The following is a 22,911-nucleotide window of genomic DNA, read 5'->3' as shown; positions in this document are numbered from 1 at the left end:
CACACTTATATTATACTAACATAACCATTCTAAGTATTTTTTTTTATTTAAGTTAAATTAAATAAGTAATAATATATTAATAATAGAATAAAAATTTGTCATAAAATATTAATAATAACATGTAGAAATCAAATGTGATTATTATATCCTAACCATAGTTAAGCATTAAATTAATTAAAATAAATATATTAATAATAAAAGAATGGGAGAAATTACAGGAATATGAACTGGGGACTAGTAAAATTACAAGAAAAGAGAAATTCATTGAGCAGCAACTCAAACTCCACTAGTGTAAAAAATAAGTCCAAACCAGAAAGCAACCCAAGAGAAGATGATTGGTTCAAGCAAGTTCAATTTGACACCAATGGCTACAATACGTATATATTTCTAATTTTAAAATTTTATGATATCTTATTCAAATTTTAAAGTGAGTAATAGCGAAAAATTGTTTTTCAAGGAATACTAATATTTTTTTATATGATAAAATTTAAAAACATAAAGTATTTTTTAAACAAATACTTATGTTTTCTAGTTATTTATAAATTAACTAGTAAATAATCAAATATATTCACTTTTATTATTATTGTTTTAATAATATATATATTAAAATTAAAAGAATTTTTTTCATAAATCGAGCTCGTCAAGTAATAGTTTTGCGTATTAATCCCTACATATCGTCTAATAAATTAAGTATGAAATTAGTAAAAATAGAGTAAAGTTTTAAGTAAGTCGATTTTAAGGGGTAGTTATTTAAAAAAAATAAAAATATCCTAATTTATTTTTATAATATATCTATTCTATTATAATTTGTGTGATTAAATTAGATGTTTGGAGGTGAGTGCTACTAACTTTTTTTTTAAGTATACAAATACAATTACAAATAATATATATCTAAATCAATTATAACAAAAATAAAGTATTACAGAGTATAATTAAATTAATAATCTAAAATGTTCAACAGAAGCTAAATAACAACTAATTAGAGATAAGTATTTTAAAGCAGTCAAAACATGTTCAACAGAGTAGCGATTAGCAAAAAAAAATTGGGAAACTAAACTGAATTTTTTTAAATTTATAATAAATTTTACTGTTTCGTCGATCATCGATGAAGTGTGATCCGTATTTGCTCCAAAAGACATCTTCAAATCTGTATAATATAAAAAAACAAACATACAATACAATTATTTATTATACTACATTAACTATAAAATATAAAAATAAAAAAATAAAATTTTAACAAACGTACCTTTTTTTTTTCCCTCACTCAACTTCTTTATCTATACAAGGAGGACCAAGCCCCACCCATATATATAACAATTTTTTTTTTTAAAAAACAAAACAATAAAAAGAGTCAAAATAATAAAAAATATATATTTAATATATATTTTTTAAAATTTATATTTATATTTAAATTTATTATTAGTCACATCACTGACATGATGTGACAAGTTATAATAAATATATTTTTTTTAATTTAAACTTTAAAATTTAAATACATATATCTAATGTTAAAAAAAGAATTTAAAAATAATATTTAAAATTGTAAAAAATATATTATAAAAAATTTTAAATATACATTACAAAATTTTTAAAATTAATAATAAAATAAATAAACAAAATAAAATAAGAAAAAAACGTAAAATTTCAAAAAAGTAAAAAAAAGGAAAAAGACAAAAATTTAAAAAAATATTTAAAATATTATGATTTCTTATATTATTAAAAAATTATAATTTTTTAAATGTATTTAAAAATTGTATTTAAAATTTAAAAAAATAATCTCAAAATACATATCTAAAATTTACAAATATATATATTAATAAAATATTTCAAATTTTTTAAAGTTAATAATAATAATTAAACATAAAAGAAAAAACAAAATAATAAAAAGAGTCAAAAAAAGAAAAAAATATATTTAATATTTATAAAATAATATTTAATATATTTTTTAAAAAATTTATATTTATATTTAAATTTATTAATAGTCACATATGATGTGACTAGTTATAATAAATATATATATTAATTTAAACTTTAAAATTTAAATATATATACCTAATGATAAAAAAAGAATTTAAAAATAATATTTAAAATTGTATGTAAAATTAATAAAATATTAAACATACATTTTAAATATTATAAAACTAATAATTTCAAAACTAATTTGAAAAATATATTTTTAAAATTTATAAAAAATTAATTTCACAAATATATATATAAAGTTAAAAAATATTTTTAAAAATAATAATTAAAATTTTAAAAAATATTATAAAACATTTTAAATATATATTACAATTTTTTAAAATTAATAATATAAATTAAATAAGCAAAATAAATTAAGAAAATAATATAAAACTTAAAAAAGAAAAAAATCTAAGAAAGAGACAAAATATAAGAAAAAAAGTAGAAAAAGTAAAAAAAGTAAAAAAAAATATAAGAATCTGACAAATCAGAAAAGTGGTGGCGCCATTTAGAATTGCTCCATCCAAAAATGGAAAAATTTTTTAAGTCCCCCGTTTTTCCAGATTTTTTAGTAATTCCCTAGTATTTTATACTGGTGACACCATTCAACATGGCTCCACCAAAAAATAATTTTTTAATACCCCTGGCTGACGTGGCAAAGTGGTGGCGCCATATCAGATGGCTCTACCACTTTTTACTGTAGAAAATGGGTTATTTTTTTACATAATTAAAAGGGTCGGTTATTTTGATAATTAATTTATTTTTTAGGGTTACTTTTATAAAAAAGCCCCAAAATTGAGCACATTGCCTGCTTTTCTGACAATTTAATATTCGAACTAAACATGATGCCTGATTTCTATAAGTGATTAGCACTCATCATATTATTATTTTGGACTATATCTTACTTATATTTGTTATTTTGGACTATATCTTACTTATATTTGTTTAGTTTCTTGAATATTTTTATATGTTTTAAATTTATTTTAGTGATTTGACTTTTTATGTTTGTATTGTAAATATTGTATGTTTTTAATGATTTTTACGTGGTTAGTTTCAATAAAATATTTCATGTGAAATTTGCAGGGTGAAGCAAATTTGGGGAGAAGATGTCAATACATGGAACCATAGGATTAAATGCACTAAGCCTAAAAATTGACTCGATATGATGAGTGAAAGTTCAATGCTCAAAGTGTAACGCCCCTAACTCGAATCCGTCACCGAAATAGAGTTACGGAGCATTACCGGAGTTACCGATTCATTTATCAGATATTTCATTAATCCGATATCTTTTCTTTTTCACGTTCAAGTCTCGTATTCAAGTCATCCGGATCTTTATAAAGAAATTTGATCGTCGTTTTCATTTATTTCATGTTATAATACATTCAACTAATGCTCTAAACAAAATTATCATTTTACCCCTAAACTTTTAATTAATGACGATTTCATCCTTAGGTTAAAATAAAATAAAATTATTGCAATTTAATCCTTAAAACATGTTTTTCCCTGATCTTGAGCTAAATTAATAATTTCATTCAATTTTGTAATTTAAATAATAAAATAATCCATTTCATGCAAATTGGTCATTTCTAACTTTTTTTTACAAAATTTCCCATAAAATTTTACTTTTATTCAATTTAGTCCATGAGCCTAAAACATACAAATTAGCCATGCTAGCTGAATATTCATACATATTTTCCTCCTCCTCCTCTCCATTCCACATCCTTAATTTATATACTATGCAACAAGTAACATTATCAATAATTTCACTATTTACTTATGTATATTCAAAACTGTCTATTTGCATCATAGTCACTAAATTATTTATATCTTAAGCTACAGAACTCGAAATTAAGATCCACTAATTTTCCCTGAAACTAGACTTACTTATCTTATTACCATAAAATTTTAAGAATTTTTTGGTTTAGCCAATAAGTACAGTTTATTCTTTAAAGTTGCCCCTGTTCTGCTGTCTGACAGTTCCGACCCTTCTTCACTAAGAATTAATTATCTCATCGTACGAGATTCGGATGATGTTCCCGCTTATTTCTATTGAAAATAGACTCTTTAAGGATTTTAAACATATAAATTTAATCCCTTAATTATTTTTATCCAATTTTTTTATGATTTTCCAAATTCAGAACAGGGGAACCCGAAATCATTCTGACATTGTCTCACAAAACTTATTATATCTCATGATTTACAATTCCATTGCTTACACCGTTTCTTCTATAAGAAACTAGACTCAATAAGCTTTAATTTCATATTTTATTCATCCTCTAATTAGATTTCTAGAATTTTTGGATATTTTTCAAAGTTAGACTATTGCTGCTGTCCAAAACTGTTTTAGTGCAAAATGTTGATTTTCATTTTGCCCCAAATTTCACAGTTCATACAATTCAGTCCTTACTTAATTAATCCCTCAATTAAACTAATTTCTTAATTAATACTTTTCCTAGACATTATAAGTTATTTCATAACTATTGAAATTCAGAATTTCCACATAAAACTCTAACTTCAAACTCTTTTACAATTTAGGTCCCAAACATTCACTTTCTATTCAATTCTTTCAATAAAATCAGCATATAAACAATTTAAAGCTCTAATTCTATGTCAAATCATCATATACTTCCATCACATATTCATAGAAACTTTCAATTGCTTTCATAGAATCAAGAACTAATGAATTCAACAAATGGACCTAGTTGTAAAAGTCACAAAAACACAAAAATTTCAAGAAATAATCAAGAATTGAACTTACTTGCAGTAAAAATATGAAAAACTTGCTTAAGGGAACTCTTCCATGGTGTTTTTGCTGATGAGAATGTAGAAAAATAAAGAGAAATCTAGATAATTCCACTTTAGTCCTAGCTTTATTAAGTAAATTTTGCAATTTTCAAATTTTGCCCTTATTTTCTTGGTGATTTCATGCTCTTGCCGTCCAGCCCAAATAGACCTTGGGTCTATTTTCCTTTTAAACCCTCTTTCTTTTATCATTTAAGCTATTTAATCATTTCCCACAATTTTACATTTGATACAATTTAGTCCTTTTTGTTCAATTAGCTATCAGTACTTTAAAATTTCTTGACAAAACTTTAATACTAACTTATTAACACTCCATAAATATTTATAAAAATATTTATGGCTCGATTTAAAATTCCCGAGGTCTCGATACCTCGTTTTCAATTCTAATTATTTTAATATATATATATTTTGTACATTTCACTATTTCAAAATTTTTCCTAACTTCACATTTAACTTATACTCACTAAATTAATAATATTTCCTACTTATTTGTCGGATTTAGTGATCTCGAATCACTGTTCCGACACCACTGAAAATTAGGCTGTTACACAAAGATTCAAAATTTGTAATTTGGACACATTCAGAACTTTCAGTCGGAACACTTCTTAATGTTTCGATCATGTCTCGAGATTTAGAACTTCATCTTGGTTGTACTTTATATCGTCGGAAAGTGCATTTGAAGATCTATTCAAATATTGGAACATCAACACCAAAATGTATTAGGAAGAAATCCAAAAGTAAAGATAAAGTTACAAGTTTCACATTGATGGGAAATTTTGACGCATTTTTGTGTTTGGCTCATATCTCCTAACATATTTGGAGCTTGGAGTTGCAATTTCTACAGTGAATATACAAGATGCAAATCATCAATCAACTTTCTTAGACTTTTCTCATTGGAAGACGTTAACTTAGACAAAAGAAGTCATCAATTAACATGTGAAAAATGACTCAAAAAATGACAAAGAAGTGGGCCTAGAAATTTATTATTAGCAAGTCCTTTCCATTGACATTTTTCTTTTCACAAGCCTCTATAAATAGCATTTTGTTTTAGAAGATGAGGTATCTTGAAGTGGAAAAAAAGATCATTTTCTTGTTAGTATTTGCTTGTTTCTTTATCCTTGTAAAATCTTAAGTTTCTTTTATCTAATATGTCTTTTTCATATAATTTTGAGTTGTTTAATTTTGTTATGTTATTCTAAGTTTTCAATGTTGAGATGAAAAAGTGAAACTCTTGGAAAATATTAAGATAAATTTCATACTCATCATTTGAGCTAAAATTAATTATCAGTCACTTGTTATAATCATAATTGTAAAGTAAGATATTATATTTGTTATAAATAATAGATGGCACAATGAATGCTTGAATAAATTAACATTGATTTGTTATAGACATATAAAAACTGACATAATAAATATTTGGAATCTTTTTATAAGTCTTGAAGTTATAAGGTGATTATAATACCATATGTTATATTTTTTGACTGAACTTAAATAGTTGAACTGTCATATTGCATCATCCTTTGCTTATAGATTCATTTGCTAAACTCTTAGACTTATTGGCCAATCATTTTGGACACTCCTTTGATAGACACACCTGTGCTCATGAATTCATATGCTTAATTATTGGACGTACATTGCTAGATTATCCGCTTGGGATCTCCATTTTTTGTGTAGATTCTAATTAAGTAATAACATTTAGTACTTAATTTAAATCTTAATATGACACCAAGAGTTGATCCTCTAAACTCAGGATATTTTCTCTCGGGTATTTGTTTTTATTATTTTTAGTTAATTTCTTGTGTTAACTTTTATTTTTATTTCTAGTGTTTCTTGCTACTACTTTCATTATCGATATCCATTCCAAAGGTAAGTGTTAAATTTTTGTTCTAGCATAATACTTGTAATCTTGTAAGTTCTAATCAACTTCTTTGTGGATCAATCTTGGACTCCCAAGATTTTGTTACTTGAATATAGCCTACACTTGGGTTGTAGACTTAGAAAGTCCTTATCACCCTCATATAAATAGACAGGTAGAACTTGCAAATAGGGAGATTAAAAATATTTTGGAAAAAAAAATAGTTAATCCAAATGCAAAAATTGGTCTCTGAGACTTAACGATGCATTATGAGCTTACTGAACTGCTTTCAAAACATCATTAGACATGTCTTCCTATCAATTAGTTTATGGAAAACCTTATCATTTACTTGTGGAATTTGAACATAAGGCATACTGTGCAATTAAAATGCTTAACTCCAATCTTGATGATGCTTTTAAGTTGCAAATTAATGAACTCGAATAACTTAGAAATGATGCTTATGAGAATTAAAAAATTAATAAAGAAAGAACCAAAGTTTTTCATGACAAGATGGTGTTAAGAAAGACATTTAATGTTGGACAAAAGGGTTTTGCTCTATAACTCTCTGAGTTCACTTATTTCTTAGAAAACTAAGATCAAGGTGGAGTGGTCCATTTATTACAAAGCATGTGTACCCTCATGGGGCATTCGACATTGAGAATCCAAAAAATGGTAATGTATTCAAGGCAAATGAACAAAGACTTAAATTATTCCTAGAAAATCATCAATTTGCTCAAGATGGAATTCTTTGTCTTTTTTATCCTTGTTACAAGAATGTTTAGGTGTAAATATATACTTTACTAATTAGGAGTTCATATTTATTATAAATATTACAATCATTGTTATTGTTACTATTTATTTCAATTCTCTTTTGTTTTTTTTCTTACCCTGATTAAATGGCGGATAATAGTACTTCATGACTTTATAGTCAATCCCATCAGCTACCCATAAAACGAGTATTGTATATTCTTACTTTTAAATCTTCTCCAATTCAAAACTTTTTACTCTTCTCTCCCATCTCGTTTTCTTTACTTTCAATGTACTTTAATCTTTCTTTTTTTTTAACTTTCTTTGTTTTCAAAATGCATAACATTGTTTCAAAGTTGCACAAACAATTTTATTGTCTCCCTAGAAATATGTTAGTGAAGCTTTACAAGGTTAGATGCAAAAGATTAAGGATGCTCATGCATAAGGGCATCGTTATAAACATACGGGTGATATGGATATTTCACTCACTCGTATGACGTATAAGGATTAATTTATCCATTTTTTCAATAGAGAAATTAAAATGCAATTCATGATATGGTACATGTGATACTTTTATCAAAAAAATAAAGGCTTAATAATAAATTTGGCCACTAATGTTTGCATGTTTTGTCAAAATGGCCCTAATTATATTTTTGAGCCTTTTTTGGCTGTCAACCTTTATTCTTTTTTTCAATTTTTTTTTCTAACAGATATAATAAATAAATTCAATGTTTCAAATCTTATTTTCCTTCAAAAGGTTTTAATATTTAATACGTTTGTTTACTAAGAAGTTTTTCTATTAAGTTAATTTTTTTAGACAATTACGTTTATTTTCTTTAAATTAAGAGTTATTTTTTTAAAATTTAATGTACTATTTATTTTATTACTTTTCATATGTAGTTATCTTATTGGGTTATCTAAGTAATAAAGTACATCTCATTAAAAATATTCCACATATGAAATTCTACATCATTCCCGTTAATTTTTTTTAACGATACTTTCATTAAATTTGTTAGAAAAAATAGATTAAAAAAACAAAGGTTGATTGCAAAAAATACAATTAAAGTCATTTTAATAAAGCATACAAACGTTAATAATCAAATTTGTCATTAAACTAAAAATAAATAAGAGACATTGTTTACAAATTGTGAATCTACCGACGTCGGCTACTTTATCGAACTTAGAAGTCATTACCGCGAGTTATCTATGATGATGAAGTTTTTGGTCACCGGAGGAAATTGGAAAATGCAGCGGCAGACCTACTGTTGAAGTTGCAGGCAAATGGTATTAGTGTAGACTAGCTGAAACAGTGCATGTAATATTAGTGTACAAAAATTTGTTTGTTTGTTAGATTAATGGAACACTTAACCTTTATTTGCTACAATGAACAATTTGTTTTTCCATTCCAAGAGAAGTCAAAAAGATGGGCAAAGTTGACTCCATGGATGGGCGGCTAGGAAGCATTAATGGGTGACTTTTTGGACGCAATATTTTTATGCACCTAGTTCCAAATGGTAGGATTGGAAAACTTTGGTATCAGTTGGATGAATTGAGAGAGATAGGAGACCAATTTTGACCGAAATTGTTGGCCAATACAAATTCAATTTCAAACTTTTCTCTATTAAATAAACAAATTCAAATGATTAAAAACTTACTTCTTTTAATATTATATCACATATTTCTCTTTATTTTATAAGTTTTTCATAAATTAATTTTAATATAAAAAATATTGTTTACGTATATACAAAAATGCAATATAAATAAACAATGAACCAATAATCTATACATATTATATACATACAAAAAGATTGATAAGATTTGAATATAAATATTCAAAACATCAACATTGGTAAAAAAAAAAAAGTAAAATTTTGTTGGGAAATTATAAATGGAAGGTCTAGTTGATGAGAAAGGGGGATGTTCGAAAGTATTGGTTGGGCGAAGACATAAATTGGATGAATGGTTTTTACTTTTTAGAGATAGATGTATAAAGAAGAGGGTTTGCACAGTGAAGGACGCTATTTTATATTATTTCTGGTTTTCAAGGGAAGAAAACGAGTGAAGAGATAAAAACGCGTGGACCCCATATTTGAGATCATCCATTCATAAAACCAGCCTTTACGCTGTCAAAACTCTAAACTGATACTAATTAATTAAATTACATTATAATTATTGGATTGTTATAAAAAATATAAATATTACCTAAAATCACTTATATTCTTTCTTTTATTTTTTAAATATTTTTTTAAGATATTACTCATGTGAAATTTAAAAATTTCAATATACAATATATTTTCTCTTTCATTTCTATATTTAAATTTGTTAGAAAATCAATTCAGCAACAATTACAAATTATGAAATATACTTTTTACTAAATTAAATTTTCGTAACCATATCCTATCCACAAAATAAATATAATAAATTTTAATTAAGAGATTATTATAAAAATATAACAATCTATCTCTTCACACCATCTAAAATTTTAATAAAAAAAAATGAAGGTGATATACAAAGGGTCATCGAATCTAATACCAAACCCTGCAATATCCATTTGGTTAAATTGCAATTTTCAGTCGGATGCAACTTGTTCTTCCAATATGAAATGAAAATGTTTACTTATTCTCCCTCTTTATGCTCGTATCGTATTTTATTTCTTTACAGTATGGTCACTTTGCATGTATAACAACCTTAACATTTAACACAAGCATAATTTGATGATATTCTATCATTTTAATATAAGCATTTCTTATATAACTGTAGAAATTGCGGGTAGAAAAGGAGAAATTCACCATGTTAAAAAACACACTATACAAGAGGAGTTTTATTAAATTTGTTTACGGGCTAAACAATTTTGTTATAATCAATGTCTAATAGAAGAAGTATAATTCCATACGGATTTAACATGTGCGGCATGGTCTATACCCTTATCCCCACATATCCCTTTATTTTATTTCTTTAATAAGTGATGAGATTCGGGTCACACAACTCTGACAATATATTATATCATGTGCCTTGGAATAAATTGTGGTTGATTTACTTTATCTTCCTTTCTACAGTATGAGATCAAATATTAGTAGAATAAGGTTTGAAGTAAGAAAAGAAACTCTAGGGGGTGATGTGTGAAAATTTGTTATGAAAGTGCATGCATTGAATCAAGTAATAAAGGAATAAGAAGATATGATTCTCACGAGGACCAAATATTAAGTTGTTAAATACTAACTATTTAATTTTGTCTAATCCAGATTAATAAAGTAATTTATAATTATTACTAAAATTAAAATTAAACTAAGCAAATTATAAATATTATATTAAACTAAAATAATGAAAATCTATAAGTTTCCGTACTCTAACTTCACCTAATTCAATTAATTAATAAATAAATTAGTTCTTATTTAGTTGTTCAATATATGTAATTACTAACCCAACTATGTTCTTATGTTAGGTAAATTGGGCGAAGTCACTACGATCAAATCTATTGGGTTGATTAGGGAATCAACTATATTCCCATCCTACTTGTAAATTAATTCATTTGTTGGCGTTACTAAATTAGTCCTAATATATTTTGTCTAGATCTAAATATTAATTTTCTTCCAAGACAAATCAAGATGATCAAATTAAAACTTTGTGGTCAAACAAACAAATTAAGTTAGCACAAGATTAGATAAAAAATTAACAAGGATCAAAATAATTGAAAAGAGAATATTTAATTAATTGAAAAATAAGATCCATCGTCGTTCGAAGAAAATATGGTTTAGTTTATAATGATTTGAGAAAATCACGTAAGAAGAGATTCAAAACAAAGTTGTATTGATAAAATGTAAAAGAAAATAATCTAGAGAGAAAAATAGTTATTGATCTAAATCTTTTTTCTTTTTCTTTTTGTAAGCTTGAAGGTTCCTTTTGTTTTGAGAGAATTGTACTTAGCCTTCAAGTTTATTTCTTCTACTTTTTTTCCTCTCTCTTTTTTTTCCTTAAATCATGTCACCCTTTATTTTTAATATTTTAATAGTTCCGCTCCACATGACACAGAATTGTTGTGGAGTAAATTGTTTGTTATTTGAAATTTTTAAATAGATCATTATGTAAAAGACTTTTCTTTACTATTTTTTACTCTATGCTTTAAATTTTGTATTTTTCATCCAAATCTACAATATGGAGAAGAAAATAGCAAATAAATTTGAACTAACTCTAAAAATAATAAAAATAAAATATAACTTAGTTGAAGAAAAGCAATAAAATGTAATAAAACAAACCAAAATGTTAAAATGTTAAAAAAAATTATATTAATATAATGTGAATATTTAGGGAGAAATTAAATTTTATATTTTTATGATAATAAAAATATAATTTTAATATTTTAATAAACTACATCTTTTTAATAATAAAAAAATTGAATTGTGATAATTCTTTATTAAAAAACCCCTCGTAGAATTAGAGTTGCAAAAGAGGGTGGTTTTCAATTTCACGTATATTGAGTAATTGGCGGGGGGAGTTGACCCATTCAAGTTTCATCTGTTGTCCCTTTATTTTAGCTTTAAACAGCCAGCTCTAGTCTTTACTACTCTCTCTACGTAACCTATAATTGGAATCCAAAACAAGTTAGCGCAATTGATCGGAGCTGATCAAGAAAAGACACTCAACAACACCTCTCATAATTTTATATTTCCAGCCACCGGAATCTTTTATATAGTACGGACACAACTCTTTCTTCTAATTAAGCTATGATTAGCCCTTTTCTATTAATAATAATAATAATAATATAGATGGCTCTATGCTTTGGCTTAAGACTTTTAATCACAGCAATCCTCATCTCATTGCTTCACTTTCTTTTCTTTCCTTTTCCCCTCTCCCTTCCAAAACTCTTCAGTGTGTGGCTTTAATTGAGGTTTTCAACCCTCTTTTGACTCTCTTCTTTTCCGTTGAACACCCAGAAACTAAATGCCTTTCTTCACTTCATACTTTGCTTGAATTACAGATTCCAATCTTGGCAACTCGTTTGGGATTTTTTTCATCAATTGCAAAACCCGGTAAGGATTTCGCTCAACTCTTCTTCTTCTTCTTTAATGTCTGTATTCAATAGTTTTAGTATAAATTACAGCTTTCTAAGGTTTTTTTTTTGTTTAGTTTTCAATGGCGATTTAGGATTGAACTCAGTACTAACTCTCCTACGAAGAAACTGACCACCGACTAAAGCAAGAGACGATGGCGTTAAACGAAATGTTCGTCGGAGAAATCGTAACGGAACTTCTTAAGCAGTTAAATGCTATCTCACACAAATCCTGCTTCTGCAAATCTAGTGCGGACAATCTCATCACAAGCATCCAAGAACTCCTTCCCATTATCGAAGAACTCAAATACTCCGGAGTCGAACTCCCTGCTTTCCGTCAATCTCAACTCAACCGTTTTTCAGAGACGTTACGTGGCGGCATCGAATTGGCCGGCAAAGTCCTGGAATCTGGCCGATGGAACGTCTACAAAAACCTACAGCTGGTAAGGAAGATGGAGAAGCTTGAGAAACAAGTGGAGAGGTTCATTAGCGGGCCGATGCAGGCCCATCTATTAGCTGACGTGCATCATATGAGGTTCGAAACGATGGAACGGTTCAACCGGTTGGAACAGCGGCTAGATTCGATGAAGACTGGATCGGGAAGGTGGGTTGAAGAAGCAGTTAAGAGAATGGAAGTGGAAGGGGATTCTAATCTGGGGGGTTTTAGTGGAATTGGTTTGGAATTAGGGAAAGGTAAGGTGAAAAAGATGATGATTGAAAGGGATGATTTAAACGTTGTTGGAATTTGGGGTATTGGAGGATCAGGGAAAACAACTTTGGCTAATGAAATTTGTAGAGATAATCAAGTTCAAAGTAAGTGATGATGATCCATTAGGTTCTTTTTTCGTTGTTAAAAGGCTGATTGATTATCAAAGTACTAACAGGTTCTGTTTTTTGTGTTTTTTAAAGGTTACTTCAACAACAGAATTTTGTTCTTAACGGTATCACAATCACCAGATCTGGAACAGCTGAGGGCAAAAATATGGGGATTTATTACAGGAAACGAGCCTTTGAATTATACAAGGAAATCGCAGTGTGAGTGGGGAAGTGGACCGCAAGCTCTAGTTGTTTTGGATGATGTCTGGTCGTTGCCAGTACTTGAACAATTGATTTTCAGGGTCCCGACATACAAAACCCTGGTAATTTCAAGATTTAAGTTCCCAAGACGTGTTGTTAATGAAGTTTATGAAGTTGAGTTGTTGGAAGAAGATGAATCAATGTCCCTGTTTTGTCATTCTGCTTTCGGACAGAAGTCGATACCTCCGACAGCCAATGAGACTTTAGTCAAGCAGGTAATAATGCATTTAAAGGACAAGTGATTTATGTAGTTTATAGCTGCCATTTATCTTTGCTGATGTTTGTGAAATTCTGGATTTGATAGATTGTTGATGAATGTAAAGGACTTCCTTTGGCACTTAAAGTCATCGGAGCTTCCTTGCAAGACCAACCTGAAATGTATTGGATAAATGCAAGGAAAAGGTTATCACGAGGAGAACTGATCTGTGAGTCCCATGAAAATAAGTTGCTTGATCGAATGGCAATCAGTGTCGAGTGCTTGAAGAAGAAGGTTAAGGAATGTTTCATGGATTTGGGATCATTTCCAGAAGACAAGAAAATCCCCCTTGATGTTCTTGTAAACATGTGGGTTGAAATCCATAACATGGATGAGGAAGAAGCTTTTACCATTCTTTTGGAGCTGTCTGATAAGAACCTACTCACTCTGGTGAAAGATGCACGGTATGTTAATAATTTGAGTGGCTTTACTTACTCGAGATTTGAGATTGTTAATTTATTCGTTTTTCGGAATCATATTCCACAGGGCTGGAGAGGCATATTGCAGTTACCATGAAATCTGTGTAACTCAACATGACGTGTTGAGAGACCTTGCTCTTCATTTAAGCAATCAAGGAGAAGTGAATGAGCGGAAGCGGTTACTTATGCCTAGAAGAGATACTGAACTTCCGAGAGACTGGGAGAAAAATGCAGATCAACCGTTCAATGCTCAGATTGTTTCAGTTCATACAGGTACTACGATCACTTGTTTCGAATTTTCGATACAGTTATTAGCAATTCTTTACGGTTGCTGATTATTTTTTTATTTTCACCAACCGATAGGAGAAATGGGGGAAATGGACTGGTTCCACATGGAGTTCCCTAAGACAGAAGTACTCATCCTAAATTTTTGCTCGGACAAATACTTCTTGCCTCCTTTCATAGATGATATGCCCAAGCTTAGGGCACTTATTGTCATAAACCGTGGTACAACTGAAGCTACACTTGAGAATTTTTCAGTTTTTACTAATCTAGCAAATCTGCGGAGCCTATGGCTTGAGAAAGTATCCGTTCCTCAATTATCCAATGCTACTGTTCCATTGAGGAACTTGCGGAAACTATCCATGGTTCTTTGCAAGGTTAGTAACAGCCTTGATCCAGCAGTGCTCGACCTGCCCCAGATCTTCCCTCATCTATCCGAGCTCGTAATTGATCATTGTGATGATTTGGTTAAGCTACCATTGAGCTTTTGTAAGGTGAATTCACTTCAAAGTCTGAGTCTAACCAACTGCCATCGATTACGGGAATTGCCTGCTGATTTAGGTATGCTGAAGAAACTACAGATACTTAGGCTTTCTGCTTGTCCAGAACTGAAGATGCTCCCTCCTAGCATCGGTGAGCTAGTCAGGTTAAAATACCTTGATATTTCAGAATGCGTTAACTTGAAATGTCTACCGAAGGAAGTAGGTAAATTAGTTAGCCTGGAAAAGATAGACATGAGGGACTGTTTACAAATAGTGAATCTACCGACAACGGCTGCTTTATCGAACTTAAAGTCATTACAACGAGTTATCTGTGATGATGAAGTTTTTGGTCAGTGGAGAAATCTGGAAAAGACAGTGCCAAACCTACATGTTCAAATTGCAGAGAAATGGTATAGTCTGGACTGGCTGAATAGCTGAAACAATGCATGTAATCTATCCGTGAATATCAGTGTACATAAAATGTTACGAATTTTGCAATGTTTTTTAGATTAATGTAACCATTAACCTTTCTTTGCTACGAGGAACAACTTTTTTTTTTTTTTTCTCCTTTGCAAGTAAAGGTATAACTTTTTTTCCCCGAGTGGATACAACAAAAAGGGACCAAAAGGGAAAAGGCGACACGGACAACAGCGTGGATGGGCGGCTAGGAAGCGTAGATGAGATGGGTGACTTTGGGATTGGGGATACCTATTAAAATAATTATTTTTATTTACTTCAGATTAGTCACTTAAGTTTACATGTTATAACATTTTATATTTATTTTTAGTCACTTTTATTTTTTCATTGAAGGGTAAAATTTTTGATATCCAAATACAATTTGTAAAATTTAAAATCTAATTTAATAAAAATAATATTTTATTAAGATATTAATTTTTTAATAATATTTTATATATTGCTAAATCTAATTAAAAAATATATTTTAATATACTAAATGACACGTAACTATTGATGCTATATCTTGTATTATAATCTATTTCATTATATAATATTATATCACACGTTTAAAATCTAATTTAATAAAAACAATATTTTATTAAGATATTAAATTTTTAATAATATTTTATGTATTGCTAATTATAATTAAAAATATATTTTAATATGCTAAATTACACATAACTATTGATGCTATATCATGTATTATAATCTATTTCATTATATAATATTATATCACATTATAATAGTAGAGTAGCACATATTATATTAATAGTTTATATATATGATTAAACATTATAATATCATGTAATATTATATTTTTTTATTATAATATATAATAAAATAATAGGCATATATAATAGTAGCACATTATATATTATTGTTTATTATTATACTAGTTAAAATATGCTCTAAGTTTTTATATTTTTTGTATATTTGAAAGTTAGCCCTTCTATATTATATAATGTTATATCATATCATATAATATATTTAGAGTTTATATATACATGCATCGATGATTAAACATCATAATATTATGTAATACTATATCTTTTATTATAGTCTATATTATAATGATAGTTATATATGTTTTAATATTTTTAATAATAGTTATATATATTATATTACATGTTAAGTAGTCAATTTCAGTTTCAATAATAGTTATATAATAAATTTTTATCTAATCATTAAATTTTAATTTTTTATATTTTAATAATGATTAATTTTATATATTTATTATACATATATAACTATAGTATTAAAAATATAAAGAATTATAATTTAATATTGTTTTCAATAATATCATAAATTTATATTAATTATTAATGTCTATTATGGTTGTTCAGTTATAAAATCAAGTTTTTTTTTTGCTTTGGGTCGGATTTATCTCAAGCTTGGGTCAGATCGATGTTGGCCTCGGATCGATTATGGGCTTGGGCTTTCTTGGGCTCAAATTTATTACGAGCAAACTTTTAGGCTCGGGCTTGATTTCCCAACTCTAGTTGCAAGTATAAAAAATTATTGAATGGTAATTTTTTTTAGGCATATTGATTTATTTGATCTTCCATCTTCACAAGAAAAAAAAGTCATTTTAGCTCTTTATTTAATTTTTTTTTGTTTCTTTCAGTTCTAAACTTTCATTAATTATTAAATCACCTAAAAATGGATAAAAAAGTTAACGTTTGTCAACTTTGTTGATTTGATATACACGTGTAGGCCACACTAGCAATTAATTAAATTTGTTTAAAATTTAAAATATTAAAAATGTTTTTTTACTAAATTTTAAACATTTTTGAATAAAATTTATTTTAAAATTTTAAAAACTTAATTAATTACTAATGTATCATACATATGGATTAAAAAATTAATTAATTTTAAAAAATTGGATTGCCATATCAACAAAGTAAACAAATATTAACTTTTTCATTCATTTTGAAATGACTTGATAATTAGTGCAAGGAATAAAAAATTAAATAAAAAACTAAAATTAATTATTGATAACAATAAATTTGCATTTTAAAAATAATTAGAGTGAGGTGTTGGTGATATTATCTATATTTTGTGTTCAACTCCATAGGAAGTTAGGCATATCACTTTAATACTCTATAATTCAAGGATACAACATTATTTCTACACTCACTCAATTACTTCCTATTCCTATTATGATTTTCATTTATAACATTAAATAAAAATGATGTTAATTAAACTATTATTTCAATAAAAACATGAAAAATATGTTATTAAATAAAAATAATTTCTTTATGAATGGAATTCAATAAACTATTAAGTTTTGTAATTATATGAATTTTGAACATTATTTATTTTCCCATCAAACATTTCATTTAATAACAATTTTAATATAATCTCCAGAATAATTTAAGCAATGAATGGGATGGGATCCACGCGTTTTTATGTCTTCAGTCTTCACTCCTTTTCTTCGCTTGCTTGCTTGTTTGGTCAGTTGGCATCCACCCAAAGCACTTAATTGTTGTCCAACATCTAATCGGCTCTAACATCATTCTAAATCATGCTTCACTTACTACTTTTTCTCAATTATTTACCTCTTTAATCTTCTTAATTCGAATCAAAAAGTTTATGTCTGTTGTAATTTACGTCCATACCATATCAACATTTAATTATTTTAAAAATATTAAAAATAAAAATTTATAACTTTTATTCTTTTTAATAATAAATTTTATTTTATTTTTGTTACTCTTTGAATTTTTTCAAAATTAATTAATTCCTGGCATGACACTTCATGTGCATGCCATATTAATAAAATTAACAAACATTAATTTTTCTATTTATTTTGACGTGATTTAACCAATATTGTAAGTTTAAGAATTAAAAATGACTCGTTCTTTTTTCTCTGATAGATGGTCAAAATTTCACCTGGGTTCAAACCCTACTATGAGGTCCACTAGAGATCAGAAATTGTTGAAGAAAGAACAATATATTTCTTTTGTTCCTTCCAGGTGATCGAAAAATAAATAAATAGTTAATATATTCAAGATAATTACGTATTTATAAAATACCGTCTCAATTCATCCTTTTTTATCAGATTCAAGATGTGATATGGTTTCGAAGGATGAACTGGGCACTTCCAATAAGATATCATTCTTGAACAAAAACCCTTTTTTTGATTTATTTCATCTATTCCATGACTAGAATAGGAGGGGATACACGTTACACCACGATTTTGAATCAGAAGAGAGATTTCACGAATTGGAAGATCTATTCACTCTATCAATAATCGAGCTAGATCTGGTGTATTATAAGATTCCTACAAATTGGATCAAAAACAATTCTTGAATGAGGTATTCAACTTCAAGGATGAATCGAAAAAGAAATCTTTACCGACTCTACCTCCTATTTTTTATGAAGAAAATGAATCTTTTTATCAAAGAATAAAAAAAAAATGAGTTCAAATCTCCTGCGATAATAATTTAGAAGATCCAAAATAAAAATAATGGTATTTACTAGCAACAACATAATGGAAGCAATCAATCAAGATGAAAACTAAAATAATAGACTAAAATAAATATTTATAGTGTTAAAAAACCAAAAAATCATGATGTCTTTTCATGACGGCTCTACATCTCCCACGACCACCACGTCACTCTCGTGACCAAACACCACTATGAAAATTGTTTTATAATAAAGTTTTTAGATTCCGTAATTATTGTAAAAAAATATAAATAACAACTAGTTAAATGTCTTCACATAATATCAAAAAGTAAAATTTAATATATAAAAAATACATGTAAGCTTTCTTGTGGAATTTTTTAATTTTATTATTAATTTACATAATAATAAATTTTTAAAGAGTAAATTATACAGTTAGTGAGTCAATTTTCAAAAGTTTCTAATTTGGACATCGAAAAAAAATTCATTTTAGTTAGTATTGTTAAAAATTATTTTTATTTTAGGCACTACAGTTAAAAATTATTTTTATTTTGATCACTCGTAGTTAATTCAATATTATTGTACATTCATTTTAGCCACTTAACTTTAATTAATTTTCATAACTTTAATTAATTTTCATTTTGGTCAACAAACTCTAGTAAGTTTCTACTTTGGTCATTTATTTTAACTTTTTAATTTCTTTAGAATTCATATTAGTTTTTTTAATAAAAGGAAGAATCTTGGGTATATAGGAAAATCTTAGGTTTTTACCAACGTTTTTTAAACTGGATAGATGGTTGAACTGATTAGGCCACTGGTTCACCAATCCAACCGATCTTATTAAAAGATTATTAAAAAATTAAAAAAAAACTCAATTCAACCATCGGTTCAATTGGTTCAACCGTTTTGTATCGATTCTCGATCTAACCAATTTAAAGCCACTCTCTAAACTGATAACCCGATCGATCTTGTTTGATTCAAACAACACTGGTTTTTACATGAAAATATCATTTATCTATTTAATTTTCTTTAAAATTTACCTTTTTCAGAATTATTTTTATTTTTTTTAATAAAAGGGAAAAAATATCTGGTTTACAGGGAATTAATTGGGTTTTATAAGAAAGCTTGGGTCTTTACAGGAAAGTTCATTTATCTTTTTAATTTCCTTTAATTTTTTTATTTTTTAGAATTAATTTTGAAGTTTTTCCTAGTAAAAGAAAAAAACTTGGGGTTTTACTAAGAATTACCCGGGTTCTTAGAAAGAAAACTTTGAGTTTTTTCATTAAAAACATTTTATCTTTTTCATTTCATTTTTCCTCTTCTTTTAAAATTAATTTTAGTTTTTTTTCAATAGAAAGGGAAAAAGGTTTTTTTCAGGTGAATTACTTGGATTTTTACACGGAAAAACCTATGTTTTTACCAGGAATTAAGTTATAAGGAAAAAACTTAAGTTTTTATCTTTGCAATTGAATTACTGTATTTCTTATCTTTTGAAAAAATAAAATTAATTTAAAAAAATTAGTGATCAAAATGAAAATTTAATGGCAAATGATTGAAATGAATGTACAATAACATTGAATTAACAGCACGTGACCAAAATGAGAATAGTTTTTAATAGTAATGCCTAAAATGAAAACAATTTTTTATCGTGGTGCCTAAAATAAACATTTTAATTTTTCAATGCTCAAAATGAAAATTTGTGAAAGTTTGAGGACTAATTGTGTAGTTTACTCTTTTTAAAAAAAATAAAAGTTGGAGTGTACTAAATATGGATGGTTGGTCACAAGCAATCGATCAATTTAGTAAAAAAAATTTAAAATTAATTAAACAAAAACCAAACCTTCGATAAAAAAACACACCAAAAACTAAACCACCTTATCTCAAAATTGAATTAACCAAATCAACTTACAATTAAAATCAAATTAATTAAATTGATTTTAGTGGATGGATTCAATCACTAAAAACATTAACTGATATTTTTTTTGACAAACTATAATGAAATATCAATGTAACATCTCACAAAATTACAAACACTAAACATATAACATTTATTAATCTTTAATGATATATCAACTCGAGAAGATATCCTAGATAGTATTTCCTAGATGTAAATAACACCAAAAGATTTCCTTTTAACAATATCAATCAATGCAATACATTGAAGATGTACTTACCTTTATTTTTATCTACTTGACCAATTCACCATCACATTCCCATTTCGTTAATCCTAAGTCAGGAAAAGTGCATTAAATTGGTTTGTTCAAAGATATTGTAGTTTACTTTTCCTTTTAATGATTTTATTGTTGATAGTGCTAATAATCCATATCTCTGAGTAATTTGGACATTACATACCTAGTAAGATTGCAATTTATTCAATTCTTATGGAGGGGATCCTTGAGATATTTATGAGGTATTACATTGTAATACAAATTTCATATTATAATATGATATCATCATGTTTGCAATCATTCCTCACGTAAAAATAAAATTTTATATGTTTGTGTGAACCGAGTACACGAGGCATCACTTATCCATTTATTTATTCACGTCAACACTTTTTTAAGATTTACAAGAGTAATCAAATTATAAATGCATTTCATAATAATTTTTCTCAATTTCGCAAGTAGGATTATGCATTCATTTTTCTTAAAAAGAATCTCTTTATATCAACAACACTTTATGAAAAACATCTTGCGAATAACATAGACTTCTTCAACACTTTTGTCTTAGACAAGATTATTTTATAACCTTCCTTTTGATAGGGACTATTGCTTTAAGTCTCCATCAAGCACGAATGTATGTATTATACATGATTCAAATGACCCTTACATTCTCCACACTTGTCCCATGAGATTTCATGGCTATATAAGCCTTATCTCATAACCCAAGTGAGTGGGGACTGTTATTCTCAACACAAAAGAAAAACAAGAGAAAGAGAGGGCTCCTCTCCTCCTTTCCTAGATACCATCTACAACTCCCATACTATGGGGACTTCTCCAAACTCTATCTACCTATACAACTCTTGACTTCCAGGAAAACCACTGTCAACCGCTAAACTCACATTTGTGGGCGAGCAGGGGGTTGTTGTTGTATGTCTCCATTGCGCATGAACACATAGACTATACACGATCTACACGTGGCCCTTACACACCTCTCATTTGTCCCATGAGACTTGATGGATATATATATATATATATATATATATATATATATATATAAAAGCCTTTTCTTATGACCCAAGTGAGTGGAAACTCTTATTCTCGAACACAAGAGAAAAACATGGGAAAGAGAGGGCTTCATATACATGATAACATATCTTAATTAAAATATATCATCAAAGATTTCTTTTAGTATGGTACTTCCATATACACTTTCATATAGGTTAAACATAATAGCATATCTTAATTAAAATATACATATATAGATTTACTCTTGGAATTAGAACTTTCAAAATTAAATGCTAAGATCCACCACAACTGTGTCAAATACAAGTATGGTAAAATTTTTCTAAGATACTCTCTCTCTCTCTATATATAAAGGATCATTGCAGGCCATCTCTCCATATCAAAGTGTTGAACACAAGTGTTGGACACATAATTAAAAAAAAAAGAATAGAAAATAAGAGCGACATAAGCTAGACTTGTACCATGGGTAGAGCTCAGCTAGAATGAAGGGAATTGAACAAGGCTAGCGAGTTTGGTTGCTTTCTAAGGCTTAGTGTGTGAATGCTGTTGGAGTACCAAAAGCACTTATTGGCAGCAGAAGCATTGCCAAACACTTGGCTTTTGCAACCCAATTTGAGAAGCTGAGATTTGGTCCTTCAACTTTTAGCTTGTAGTTTTGAAGTGAAAAAGCCCTAAACATGTTTATTTATTCTTTCATCTACCTCATGTCACTTTCCTCTTTTCACAATAATGTTTTGGTTTAGGGAAACAAAAATTATTTGCCCTATAATTTCTTCATTCAAGAATACACATCAGAGATGCTTCAAGAATCCAATGCACGAGGATTCTTCTATTTCTTCATCCAAGGTATGAGTTTACTTCAATGTCAATGTTGACCTAGAAATTCTTTAAACCCTTTAAGTATTCTTTTTTTGCAAATTAATATGACCTAGAAATTTGCTG

At 27.6% G+C, this 22,911-nt stretch overlaps 1 protein-coding gene across 1 annotated transcript; it reads left to right on the top strand.

The window, feature by feature from the left end:
* Nucleotides 1–11,931: 11,931 nt before the first annotated feature.
* On the top strand, nt 11,932–15,464 carry LOC107918030 (probable disease resistance protein At4g33300). Its single transcript, XM_016847523.2, has 6 exons — nt 11,932–12,390; nt 12,488–13,223; nt 13,320–13,702; nt 13,792–14,147; nt 14,230–14,435; nt 14,526–15,464. The coding sequence occupies exons 2-6, from the start codon at nt 12,566–12,568 to the stop codon at nt 15,362–15,364; spliced, it is 2,442 nt and encodes an 813-aa protein (XP_016703012.2). The 5' UTR covers nt 11,932–12,390; nt 12,488–12,565; the 3' UTR covers nt 15,365–15,464.
* Nucleotides 15,465–22,911: the final 7,447 nt, after the last annotated feature.

This window comes from Gossypium hirsutum, chromosome A01 (assembly GCF_007990345.1).
Source record: "Gossypium hirsutum isolate 1008001.06 chromosome A01, Gossypium_hirsutum_v2.1, whole genome shotgun sequence".
In the NCBI taxonomy this organism is placed as follows: domain Eukaryota; kingdom Viridiplantae; phylum Streptophyta; class Magnoliopsida; order Malvales; family Malvaceae; genus Gossypium; species Gossypium hirsutum.
This window is presented reverse-complemented; position numbering and strand designations above follow the sequence as displayed.

Coding starts and splice junctions, on each gene's coding strand:
- LOC107918030 (XM_016847523.2), top strand. CDS start 12,566: ATGGCGTTAAACGAAATGTTCGTCGGAGAAATCGTAACGGAACTTCTT. Junction 13,224..13,319: donor TAGAGATAATCAAGTTCAAA/GTAAGTGATGAT, acceptor TGTTTTTTAAAG/GTTACTTCAACAACAGAATT. Junction 14,148..14,229: donor ACTCTGGTGAAAGATGCACG/GTATGTTAATAA, acceptor CATATTCCACAG/GGCTGGAGAGGCATATTGCA.